The sequence below is a fragment of the Takifugu rubripes genome, chromosome 1 (genome assembly GCF_901000725.2).
Source record: "Takifugu rubripes chromosome 1, fTakRub1.2, whole genome shotgun sequence".
NCBI classification, from domain to species: domain Eukaryota; kingdom Metazoa; phylum Chordata; class Actinopteri; order Tetraodontiformes; family Tetraodontidae; genus Takifugu; species Takifugu rubripes.
Genome location: NC_042285.1, coordinates 2,084,043 through 2,095,981, shown reverse-complemented (window position 1 = coordinate 2,095,981; position 11,939 = coordinate 2,084,043). Strand labels below are relative to the sequence as shown.

At 51.0% G+C, this 11,939-nt stretch overlaps 1 protein-coding gene across 1 annotated transcript; it reads right to left on the bottom strand.

Annotated features, from left to right (window-relative positions):
• Positions 1–448: 448 nt before the first annotated feature.
• meox1 (mesenchyme homeobox 1) lies at positions 449–7,509 on the bottom strand. Its single transcript, XM_003961037.3, has 3 exons — positions 6,683–7,509; positions 3,211–3,383; positions 449–999 (listed from the first exon to the last, which is right to left on the bottom strand). Exons 1-3 carry the CDS (start codon positions 7,146–7,148, stop codon positions 877–879), a joined length of 762 nt encoding a protein of 253 aa, XP_003961086.1. The 5' UTR covers positions 7,149–7,509; the 3' UTR covers positions 449–876.
• Between the last annotated feature and the right edge of the window lie 4,430 nt (positions 7,510–11,939).

Genomic DNA, 11,939 nt, shown 5'->3' with positions numbered 1-11,939 from the left:
TATTACCTTTTTTTTTTTTACTTTTTGCAACATCCTGATATCACAGATTATAACTGTTTTTCTCACTTTAACTCCAAACTTCATGGAGGTTAAATCTAATTAAACAAGGTGTGTGTGTGTGTGTGTGTGTGGGGGGGGGGGGGGGGGGGGGGTATTTTCTTTTAAAAAGCTTTTAACACTGTTTTTACTACCTGTAAATGTTGATATTGTAACATTTAATCGCCGCAGGGTCGTTCTTGCCTTCAGAGTGAAGCAAAACACGGCAGAATAAACTCAAATATGCCACAAAATCCAGAATTGCTGGAAGTTTAGTCTGGTCAGCTGTTGCCAGTCTTTGCTCCGTTCCAGGGGTTTGTTTTTGCAATAAAAGTAGGAGAATAAAAGAGACCAAAACTGCAGATGTTGTCCGACGAAAGATTCACAGCAGAAAGAAAAGTGAGAGTTTTCCTATTGTTGCAGTAGATGATTTATTTTAATTGCAGGGGGAAAAAAGGCAACATCCGTGTTTCAGCAACACGATTCAACATGTATAAAAAGGACAGTAAAAAAAATGAAAAAATAAGTCAAAAACCATCAGAATTGGAGGCACTTATGGGGCAACACTGTCGTGCAGTCTGTTTTCCCGGGAGGTCGTCGATCGCGGATGTAAAATGACCGACGACCTTCATCTCTAAGCTGTCAAAGATGGTCAGAGTTTATCTACGGATAGTGGATCAACATCAAATCGACTATTTACAACAGCAAAGGTGATCTCACTGACGTATTCCACCAGAGTTAAAAAGCTGCTGCGTTCCAGAGAAGCTGTCCGCTTCACTCCAGTCTTTCCACGTCAGGAGGATTCTATCGTCTTCCCTCCGTCACGAAGAGCACGTGGGTTCACTCGGAGCTGGGCGAGGCCGCCGAGTCGATGTCGTCGTTCTCCAGGTCGTTGGGTGAAGACGACTGGCCCCCCTTCACTCTCTTCCACTTCATCCTCCGGTTCTGGAACCAGACTTTCACCTGTCCACACACAGGAAGTCACTTCTGTTTATCAGGAATAATGCAGAGTCATCAGCGTACGTGAGGACATTTCACAACAGTCTTACAGCAGATATCCCTCCGCCTGTGTTCTGCACAAACCCTGATGGTTGACTTCCTGCCTGGAAAGCCCCTCCACCCCCCCATTCCATCCCAACCCTCTGACCAACCCAAGCAGCTGTTAATTCTGACAGTAACAAAATCCATCACGCTAATGTCGGACCGACACCAGCGGTCAGGATAATTTAACCCAAACACGAAGTCACGCTAGGACCAACAGTGGATGGCGTAAACAACCGCCCGCCTGGAATGGAGCTCCTTCCCAAATGAGCTGCGTCGCTTCTGATTCTCCCAAACAGCGTTTACACGAAGCAATCAGGCTTTTGTCTGTGTAAACACAGCGATGGTGGCAAACGCCACCTGTGGGCTATTACCGTATCGCGCACTGCGCAAAAAAAAAAGGCCGCTTTGGTTGAGCCGCGCCTGATTTTGTCAAGAGATGTGGGAATAATGACGGGATTACACAAATAACCGGCAGCCTTGTGATTAAAGCCAGTTTGAACTGGATCTAAACAAGAAATCACCCCAGCGAGGCCAGAAAGCTCCTCAAAAAAACCCGATTCCGGAACACAATCGCTGTGGCCTCACTGTGGTTCCAAAATCTAGAGCGGAATTTACAACACGGTCGGCAGAAACACCGACAAATAATCCCCCACAAACATGTCTGTAGCCGTAGAAACTGGCGTCAGCGGCGATCGCGAGGGTCTGGTTTTAAAAGCCCGCCGGGAAGGGGGGGTCGAGAGTCGTCCATCGGGATGTCTGCTGCTCGCTGAGCCGTGCACTCATCAATATTGCGTTTTAAGCGTTCTCTCTGTTTAAGGCTCCGCTTACAACCATCGCAGAGGTTCCATCGGAGGTTGCCGCCATCAGGTGTCAGCAAATAATGTCAATATTTTTAAAATGTACCTAAAAAATATGCAAAAAAGCAAAAATCACGGCAGTTGTTATTTATAAATTCTGTGTAATTTTGAGGTTCATGAGCCTTAATATTGAGCAAATCTTTCAGGGTTCCAAACTTTAGAAGAATTGTGACGATAAGAAGCTAATTTTTATGATTCTCAGACCAAAAAGTACAAATAAAAAAAGAAATTGAACAAAAAGTGACTATTTTCAGCAGCGTAGTGATACGGAGGTTACTAACATTCAACACTACAGAAAGCAGAATTTTCCCCAGTTCCGGGCCATTCGGAACAGTTTCACAACAGTCTCACAGAGGAATATGAGGAATTCGACGCGTTAATTCATTGTTAGCGTGGTGAAAGATTTGTCGGTTTGGGTCTTTTTCAGTTTCCCGATACGACCCATTAACATCTGCTGCATTACGCAACATCGCAAAGCCCCCAACGCTCATATTTCACTGCCTTTTCGACAGTCAGACGGGTTTTTGAGATGAGTTCTGCAGCTCGAGGCTCCATTTCAGCTCGGAAAGCTCAGGTTGAGGAAGTCTTGGGTGACCTCAAAGGATTCTGGGCCCTCGCGCAGGAGCCTCGGCGTCTCGTCCTGACTGATTGAAAGGACGACAGAAGCGCCAAAGCATGTAGAAAGAGCTGGAAAAGGGAGGACGTAACGGCTGGCTCTGAGTGTGTGTGTGTGTGTGTGTGTGTGTGTGTGTGTGTGTGTGCTGGTTCCAGAGGTCTGCTGGATAGATTCACGAGCAGACGGCAGTATGTGTGGTCAGCGTGGCACTGCGGCCTCATTACGGAGCTGGAATAGCGGCTCTGACGGGCCGACTGAGGTTTTCGTCCACATGTTTGCCCGATTTCAGCTCCGAGTCTGGAGTCGCCGCCCGCTCATTAAAGCTGCACGAGATTTGGCTCCAACCGCACGATGAGAAATATTGTGGAAAAAAAAAAAGAGAGAAGGTTTCTTATAATTCAAATGCCACAAAGTCTATTATTAGAAAGGGAAGGAAAGACATTTGGAGCCCTTTATGACCTTGCTGGAAGAATAATTGTTTTGATTTTATGACCCCGTCCTCCTTCGTGCACCTAAGAATCGGGATGTTTAAGCTATTAAAGCGTTAGCCCACTCTTCTATTAACGTTATCGCCGTTGCCAGAAGACTTGGAACCAAAAACCTCTGAGTGATTTCTCAGACTGATGGCGGCGGACAGCGCATGAACACGGTGCCTACCTGCCGCTCGGTCAGGTCCAGGTTGACGGCGATCTCGTAGCGGCGGAGCCGGGTCAGGTAGTTGTGGTGGGTGAACTCGGCCTCCAGCTCTCTCAGCTGCTCTTTGGTGAACGCCGTGCGCTCTTTCCGGGCCTTGCAGCTGGAATCCACCTTAAAACTGGACTCCTGGGTATCTGCAGAGGACAAAAACAGCCTCTTCAGTGCTGCAGGGTCGGACCGACCGCCCGCGCTTCTGCACACGTAAATGTTTTAGTTAAATGCGTTTAGTTAAACCGGCGAATTAGCGCCGCGGTTGTTGCGTCAACCGGCTCGTCTCTGCCGGTTAAACACCTTAAGCAGCTTTGCCGACCAACAAACCACAACTCCAAAGACCTTTTAATGGGAGGCCCCCTCATATAGTAAACACCAAAACCAGCATGTTTAAAGCCAGACCACCCTGACCTGAGCGCGAGCTCTGTCCACCTGTAACCTGTGTGTATGTGTGTGTGTGTGTGTGTGTGTGTGTGTGTGTGTGTGTGTGTGTGTGCCTCAGTACAGGCGTGTCGGGCAGGGGCCACCAAACCAGGCACAGAGGGACTGAGTTAGGGCTGGAATGCAGCGGAACATCGTTAAAGCTTCTAACAAAAGAACAAAGGTACGGATGTGTCCAGGTCTGTGTGTGTGTGTGTGCGTGTGTGCGTGTGTGTGTGTGTGTGTGTGTGTTCCCTCTGGAGCCGTCAGACCAGTGATTTGCATTAACTCATCTCAACATGACAGCAGGTTTGTCGGGGGAGAAAAAGCCGAAACGTCTCTCTGAAAACAGTGAAATCGAAGCAGAGACGCTGCAAAAAAAAAATCCCCCAAAAGTGTAAAAGTCTCCAGGTTTGAGCTGTCGTCTCGCGTTTATCGTCATTTTCCAGCACAAAGAGACGCAGAGACACTACAAAAGCGGGTAAAAGTGGATTCGCACGTGTTTACGGTGCAACCTCGTTTTCCTCTTTTACTCTGCCCGAATTCCTAAAATGCAGAATAAAAACGAGCTGCTGAACTATTGAATGAAAGGTTTTTTTTGTTTTAAATGTGTTTAAAATCAGGTGTGGAAAAAATGATTTAAAAAAAAATTTAAAGAACATTTAGAAAAAGCAAAATTCAAAGGAAAACAAGACAAGAGGGAAAAAATATCATTTTAGATTAAAGTCAGAATTTCTGGCCAAAAAGCTCCAAATGTCATTTTCCACAGGTGCTCTAATCATCTTTTACAGGGAAGTTCTGAACAATAAAAAATAAAGTTTACAGCCGAAGATTAAAGAACCGTCAGATCCAAACTCTGCAGACCGAAGCGGCTCAGCTGAACGGACCTTTGTAAGAAAAAATCTGAATAATTTTTTTTTTTTTTTTACATTTTTGATGGAATAATTGTTCTCTGGTAGCTGCACCAGGAGCTGATGTCATCAGAAGAAAATGGTTCTAATTTGTCAGAAGTTTTCTTTGGCGTCTGCAGAAACCAGCAGGCCAGAATGTGACTGAGGCACCTGGACCGGGCCAGAACCTGTGTGTGTGTGTGTGTGTGTGTGTGTGTGTGTGTGTGTGTGTGTGTGTGTGTGTACATCGCTGCACATGTGAGCCGATGCCAAAAAACGGTTCTTATTGTTGTCTGAGTGTCATTACCGACGCGGCGCCCTGAGCGGAGCGGCCTTCAGCAGGTTGAGAACAGCTGGCGGGTCACGGGCTGGTTTCTCGCTAAACAGAACCCCCCCCTTCCCCCCCCCAATAAATATCCAGCACAGCCAGAGACCGTAAACTGGCAGAGGAGAAAGCTGCCGCGCTCTGCGGGGGCCCTCCACAAAAACAACAAATTAGGAATTAAAGGTTCTGTAAAGTTCTGATTCTGATCCGTCCTCGGAGGGTCAGAGGAGTCACGGTGGATCCCTTATTTTTCTATCAATTAACACCTCAAAAACACAAGTTTTTAAGGCATTTTACGCTCATTTCGCACGTCACAGCGCGGCGTTGAAGGACGCCAGAGCTGGACGTCTTCGGGTGGTCGAACGAAGCGTGAAAAAAAAACCCCGATTAAAAATGAAAGAAAATTAGCTTTGATGTTAGCAGGAACGTGAGACATTGAGAACGGGATGCTTCCCATGAGGGGGGACTTCTGGAGATCCGGCGATCCCTCGTCCTCTCGCCGCCACCGATTCCCGCTCGGGGGCCGGCGCTGAAGCCGACCCCCGAAATTCTAGAATGAGCAGAACTGAAGGAAGCTCACAGAGACGCGAGCAGAACCTCCAAACCCAGTCTAACAGCATTGTCCACCGCCGCGGACACCTCGCCGCCCCCCTATCCGCCGAGGCCTCGATTCCAAAGCAGCATCAGACGGGAGGAACGTCCCGTCTCCGCATCTGCAGAAGGACGCTGCAGATTTCACGGAGCTCCGTCGGGGCTGCGAATACCTGCGGGACATTTTCCTAATATATGCTCGCGCACCGGGTCAAGGCCGGGAGGCTCCTTCCTGGTGCGGCGGTCAGACGGGCTGCACGCTCTCGGCGGGGGATCGTGTTACGGCTTAACGACAGGAAAAAGTCAATGGATAAGAATGTCGAAGTGGGCTCTGAGCAGAGCCACTTTAGCAGACGTGGTCTGGCGTGATTTCAGCTCCGCCAGCGGAGGTTAAAAGAAGGTAAGAGGAAGAGGAGGGGGGCCCGGGGGGGGCCCGCACTCCCACACCGGCCTCTGCTGCTCACATCAGTCAGGGAGGTTTTCCAAATAAATATTCATGCACTAAATCACCAGATCTGGTGCCGCAGACGACTTTATCAGAGTCCTCGCTCGCCGCCCCCAGATCCAGTTTAAACCGCGTTCTGGACCTCTGGGGGCCACGGCATCACCGACAAACCCGACCCAGACGCTTCCCGGGCTCCTCAGCCGCCGCAGGTTTGCCTCACAAAAACAAGAGCGGCCCGAAACACCTGATGTCCTCATTTAGGTCAGACAATGGCGTTTCCAACGGAAACGGCGGAGCGATGAGACACTCGCACGCCTCATTAATCAGCCGCAACAATCGGAGGATGCGACTGTTGCCCCGAGTCCCGACACGGATCCACATCTGGGAGTTTCCAGGAATAAAAGCAGGAATTTACGACTTTTTTTAAATCATCGGTACGTTTAGTAAAAACCACCTCACAAATCTGAGCACGCCGTCCTCAGGACGCGTCCATCGCACAGTCGCTGGGATACAAACCTGCTCGTAGAAGCTAATGCAGTATATTTGCTACACATCTGTTATGCTCTTATTTTGGCGGTACGACAGATAAAATCACCATCTTTTTTTTTCGTGAGGAGGAACTTTGACTGAAAGGTTGAACATTCATGTCCAAATTCTGGCTTGCGAGGTTCTAAAATTGGCGGTTCCCCTTTGTGGAACTGGTGCTGCTCTGGTTTTTGTTTTGAACCCTCCGTCACGCCTGGTTTCGTCACGCGGCGCCCGCTCACTCACCTGTCACATCTCTCTTCCTCTTGTTGGAGCTCTTCTTGTCCGAGTCGGCCGACGCCACGCTCTGCGGCGAGTACTCCCCTTCCAGGCACCCGGGTGCGGACCCCGGCAGCCTGTCTCCCCCAACACTGTCCAGTTCGGGCCCCCCGCCGCTCACCGCCGCCGGGGCGGCGACGGGCGGGCAGGCCTCGGTCGCCCTGGCCCGGGTCTCGCAGGGGCTGAACTGCCAGTCGGCTCTCCCGTAGGCCGCCTGGCTCTCGTGGTAGGGCCTGTCGTCCCGGGGGTAGGCTGCGTGGAAACTGGTGAAGTCTGTGTAGGCCAGGAACTCGGGCTTCTGGTGGAGGGAGAACGGGGCCTGCTGGTACTGCAGGTTGGCTCCTGGAACCCCGGCGTGAGGGGTCCTCATGCAGCCCCAAATGGGGGTCCCGGGGTGGGTGCTCCGCATGCAGCTGCTGGCTGGCTGATCCATGGCGGCGCGGTTTATGACAAGTCTTTTCCTTGCAGAGGAGTCCAACCCCCCCTCTCTGAGAAAGCTCGGAGGAAAATCCACCTCAGCTGCAGATGATCCACCTCAGGAACACTGGAACTCCTCCACAGCCCAGAACTGCTGAGGACAGAAGCCTTCCTGTGTCAGCGCTTCTCTCTCTCTCTCTGTCAGCAGCGTGTGTGTGCGAGTGTGTGTGTGTGTGTGTGTGTGTGTGTGTGTGACGTCTCTCTCTCTCTCTCTCCGCTGCTGACACGCTCTCGCTCACACACACTTCCCTGGCTGAGCCGCGACTGCACGCCTCCCCTCCTCGCTGCCTGTTTTCACAGCTCCTCTGAAGGCATTCTTGACAAGTGAGCCCTCCTCCTTTTTTAAAAACATATAGGTGGGAAAGAGCGGCGGGTTTATGGAGCGTAACCGGAGACGGCGGGGGCGGAGCCTGCCGGCCACATGTTGGTAGTACCCTCCAACCAACCCGGCCTCATCAACTATTAATCACAGGGGAAATTTTATATGCACATCTAATGGGCTTTCCAGACGCGGGACTGCTGCGAGCACCCACCCACACCAGAGCCGGGAACTTATTCGGCTCCTTAGCGCTTTCTGACACCCAATTTAGTTCCTTTCCTTTGACACCCTTTAGAGGAAAGTTAACCCCTGATCCCTCCGTCCTCTCCAATCAGCAGCGCCTTTTTTCTTCCTCTGCTGCCGCGCTAATGCTACACGCCCAAACCCACCTGGCTGGACTTTAACTCCGAGGTGACGGAGGGCTGGATTTCATCTTGGCTGCACAGGCCGTCACACCTCTTGTGGGTTTCTCACTGTTCTGAAGCGCAGTAGGAAACCTCCGAGCCGTATTTCAAAAACACCGAGCTAATATTTTCCTCTGCCACCAGAGCCGGAGGAGGCTAGGTTTCGGGGTGTGTGTTCGCAACCAACGCCAGTCCAAGAGTTTGGATAGATTTGGGGGTGTAGCCCACGGATGACTCAGTAAGAATTCCGATCTGGATCGGGGTTCTGGATTTGGTAGAGTTACTATTGTTTTTGTGCAAATTCATGCTAGCTAGCGCACAACGCCACACAATAGCCAGATGGCAGCGGGGTTCCTGTCGACGACCGCGGTCCCGCCGCCTGTGAGTTTGCTGGTTGGTTTTTTTTTTCTGCATCTGAAATGAGCCGACTGTCAGAACCCACTGAGATCCGATCAAAGGGGCCACATTCGGAGGTTTTACGCACCGCTGCTGACCGCATTCTTTTGTCCGTAAAAATTCAGATGTGGTTTGGACACCGCAGAGAACCTCCTCAGTTTACGACACAGGAATCGGACGTCTCTGGCAAACGAGAGCGGAGGATTTTTGGTCCCTGACGACATCCAGGGTCCAGACCAAGACCTTAGTCGCTCAAAATGGAGGCGGCGTACGCTCAACCAGCATGTCTGCACGTCATTTCATGGCTGTTTGGCCCCGCCTACAGCGCTTTCTTCATCCATTTTGTCACTCGAAGGGATTGAAATGCCTGGAGCACAAACATCAAAGCATTTGCGTTGCTCCACAAATATTGCGACTGGTGCTGGGGGCAAATTTGCAGCACCGGGAAACTTTGTCGCATTGTTGCTAGCTACTAAAACGGACGGAATTCCGAGGCTCGCCTTCTGCGAGAGGCTTTGCTTTAATCACGCACAGTTGATGGGATGAAATTCCCAGTTGCAGAGAGCGGCGCATTAACATCAACAAGCGCTAACCCACACCGGGTCGCACTTTCCTTCATTCCGCTCATATTTGCGAGCTTTGTCCTCGCTTTACTCCCGACCTGTCAGACTCCTGGAGGTCGCGGAAAAGCCAAGAGGAAAGGCAGGGAGAGGGAAAACAACACACACGCCTGTCTGGATAAATAAATCCGAGACTGTTTCATACAGGACCGATAAACCGGGAAGAAGGAAAATAATTAAGAAGTAACTGGAACACCAGAAAACAGAGGCGGAGAAACGTTTGACAGGACGGAGGACAAAGTGGAAGGAAAAAAGACAGAAAGTGTTCCGAGGTCACAAAGCAAAGCCTTTCCATTCACCAAGCAAATTGTTGAGCCATGAAGCATCCCTGACTTTTACTGGCAGCCCGAGTCCAGGCCGCACCGCAGGGAGCAGGGGTTACACTGCATTTGTGGTCGGAGCGGGGGCCATCTGTGTGTCGGTATAAATTAGAGGGGGTGTCTGCTGCGAAAGTATGCGTCAGTGAGAGCGCCTGTGTCTCGGTGATAAAGGCTGTTTATGACTCTTTCACGGGTGGAAAAGTCCCAAACAGGTTTGAGATTTTAACGCAAACCGCGGGTCTGCGTGAAATATTAGCAAGACGATCCGTCTGTGGCGTCGTAGCATTCTCACGATGCACAAAAGGAAAAAAAAAAATCAACGTTTTGTCTGCTAATGTTACCAGAACCTCGTACTCCACCACTAGGGGGCGGTCAACATGTTTTAGCACAATCACTCTGATAGGCAGGAAATAGCCTAAGCTATATCTTTTCTGTGCTAGCAATCATGCTGTGTTGGCGCTAACCGGGCATTTTTACCAGAAACCAACGCACTGCTGACGAGGATTTTGCTGCACTTTCGCTGATCGCTTCTACGGCTGGATTGAGGCATTTTGATGCTCCAGTCGACAAACACAGCAATTGGTAGCGTGCGTTAGCGCTGCAGAATTCTACCCACGAGCCACTGCTACAGATCATGTGATTTTGATGCTTGGTTTCAGGGAGGCAGCGTAAAGTGTTACCTTTTGTCGCACCTGTAGATAGATCGCATTTCTATGGCGCTACAGTATCTAGCGTGCTATCGTAACAGCCAGCTGAGCCACTAGCTAAATCTAGAGCCTTGGCTCTGGCCACACTAGGTATACCTCACGGTCTTTCTCTCTAATGTTTCCATGTTACCAGCACCGCCATCAGAACCGCGCAGGCGCTAGCGTTCTCAGCAACGGCAGCCGCTCCAGATCTGATAGCGGTTGCAGGGTTGCGGCAATCAGGATACGTCACTGATTCCTGAAAACGAACCAAACTCGACCCAACGTCAGCGATGTTTCCGGCCTAAAAGACTGCACGCATCGGGGTATAAAACGCTCAAGCAACGGCTTAGCGCTCATGCCATAGACGCCAAAAGGGCGCCTTGTGTTTCAGGGGGGGATTAGCACATCGACGGCCGATGCCAAAGGGTCCGCCGTCATACTGGATCCGCTAAAACGCTCTGACAACCTGTTAGGAGAACGTTCTAACTCCCCAGAATGATCCAGTTTCTGAGCCTGATGAGTTTAAGCGTCTTTGGGCCTGAATCTTTCAGGGATCCGCCGCATCGCCGTCTTTTATTCCCTCGAACTCTTAAAGCGATACATCTGAAACGACGGACGTTAAAAGAAGCTGCACCTGATATTCCTGCAGCTGATGGTAGATAAACGAACCGGCCGTGAGCCACATCTCCCCTCACCCTGCCAGCAACCTGTTACTGTCACTCCGCCAGCGTCAGTGTGTTTTCATTTGATCCATCTCGGTGACGCGGGCCGGATTAGCGCCCCCCCCCCCTCCAATCAGTCTCCGGTGTCCGACAGCGTGACCCCCCGAGACCCTGACGTTCACCTGGGTCTCGGGGGGCTCCTCAGACAGGCACAGCACCAGCCACGCTAATGGCGCGCTACGCTAACAGTAAAGGCTATTGAGGGTTTACGGAAAGGGACAATAGCTTTTGTTATAAAGAAAACATTCCTCGAATGGGATCCGATTACAGACATTTGTGTCGTCTGAACGCCATCAGGGCCGCGGGATCAGATCTGCTGCCCAGCTGACAGACAGACGGGAGCCAATAAAGAAAACCGCTGCTTTCCGTCACTCCTGCCGGCCAGCGAACGCTCATGTCATCATGTTTTATGAGCTCACTAGAGGCACGCCGCTCAGAACCAGTGTGGCATCTGAGGCGGGACGCATTAATGCGAGCGCAGACCTGGACCCGGGTCCTGGCGTGTCTCTCATCAGGCCCCCACTGTAAACAGGGGAAACCGGAGCGGAGCTGGAAGTGGTTATCCACCGCCGACCTGTTTCAGCAACAATTCAGAATGTAGAATAATGTGTTTAAACAGCCGCGGGCTCCCAGAGGCGCGGGCGAGACCCACGGCGTGTTCGGCCAGCAGCTCCGCCTCCAGACGTCAGCTGACAAATGGACTGAACCTGAAGGTTGTTTAGCCCGAAAGACGGCTGAAGGATAAACGATGTTTGGACCTTCTGCGTTCACGCCATCGGCAGCCAGAATCAAACGTCACGGTTTGAAGGCTGGCTTCTCGCACGAGCGCCCGGGTTTCCTGTTTGGTTCTGTTTTTGGTCCGGACGCTCTGCGGCTCCAGTGACGGCGGCGCCGGGAATAGATCTCTGCTGAAGATAGAATCAGAGAGGTTCACAGCACCAACAAACTGGTCAGCGAATCCAGACGGATCCATCGGAGCCCGCTGAGTTAGCAGAGGCGAGGTTGCACGTCGGTAAAAAAGAAAAGTCAAAAAACGCCACCTGGTGGCCGCTCGTGGTGTCAGGAAATGCTGAAAATACAGTAAAATGTCTGCACACGCATGGTCGAGCGCCACCTCCTCGTTAACACGGGAAATGCTGGCGTGATAATGGAAGGGGGCGGGGCTCTGCTGGGAGCCAGATCCTGGCTGATTACATCACAGTAAGTTAGTTAACTGGTTAAAATGAAGTGGTCACATTTAATTGTAACCACGTGTTGCCACATTGTCGGGCTGTTGC

Bases quoted from the DNA above. Each gene is read 5' to 3' on its own strand.
- meox1 (XM_003961037.3), bottom strand. From the start codon at position 7,148: ATGGATCAGCCAGCCAGCAGCTGCATGCGGAGCACCCACCCCGGGACC. The intron at 3,384-6,682 runs GTGAGTGAGCGG...TGTCCTCTGCAG, and splicing joins GAGGAAGAGAGATGTGACAG to ATACCCAGGAGTCCAGTTTT. The intron at 1,000-3,210 runs GTAGGCACCGTG...GTGTGTGGACAG, and splicing joins TGGACCTGACCGAGCGGCAG to GTGAAAGTCTGGTTCCAGAA.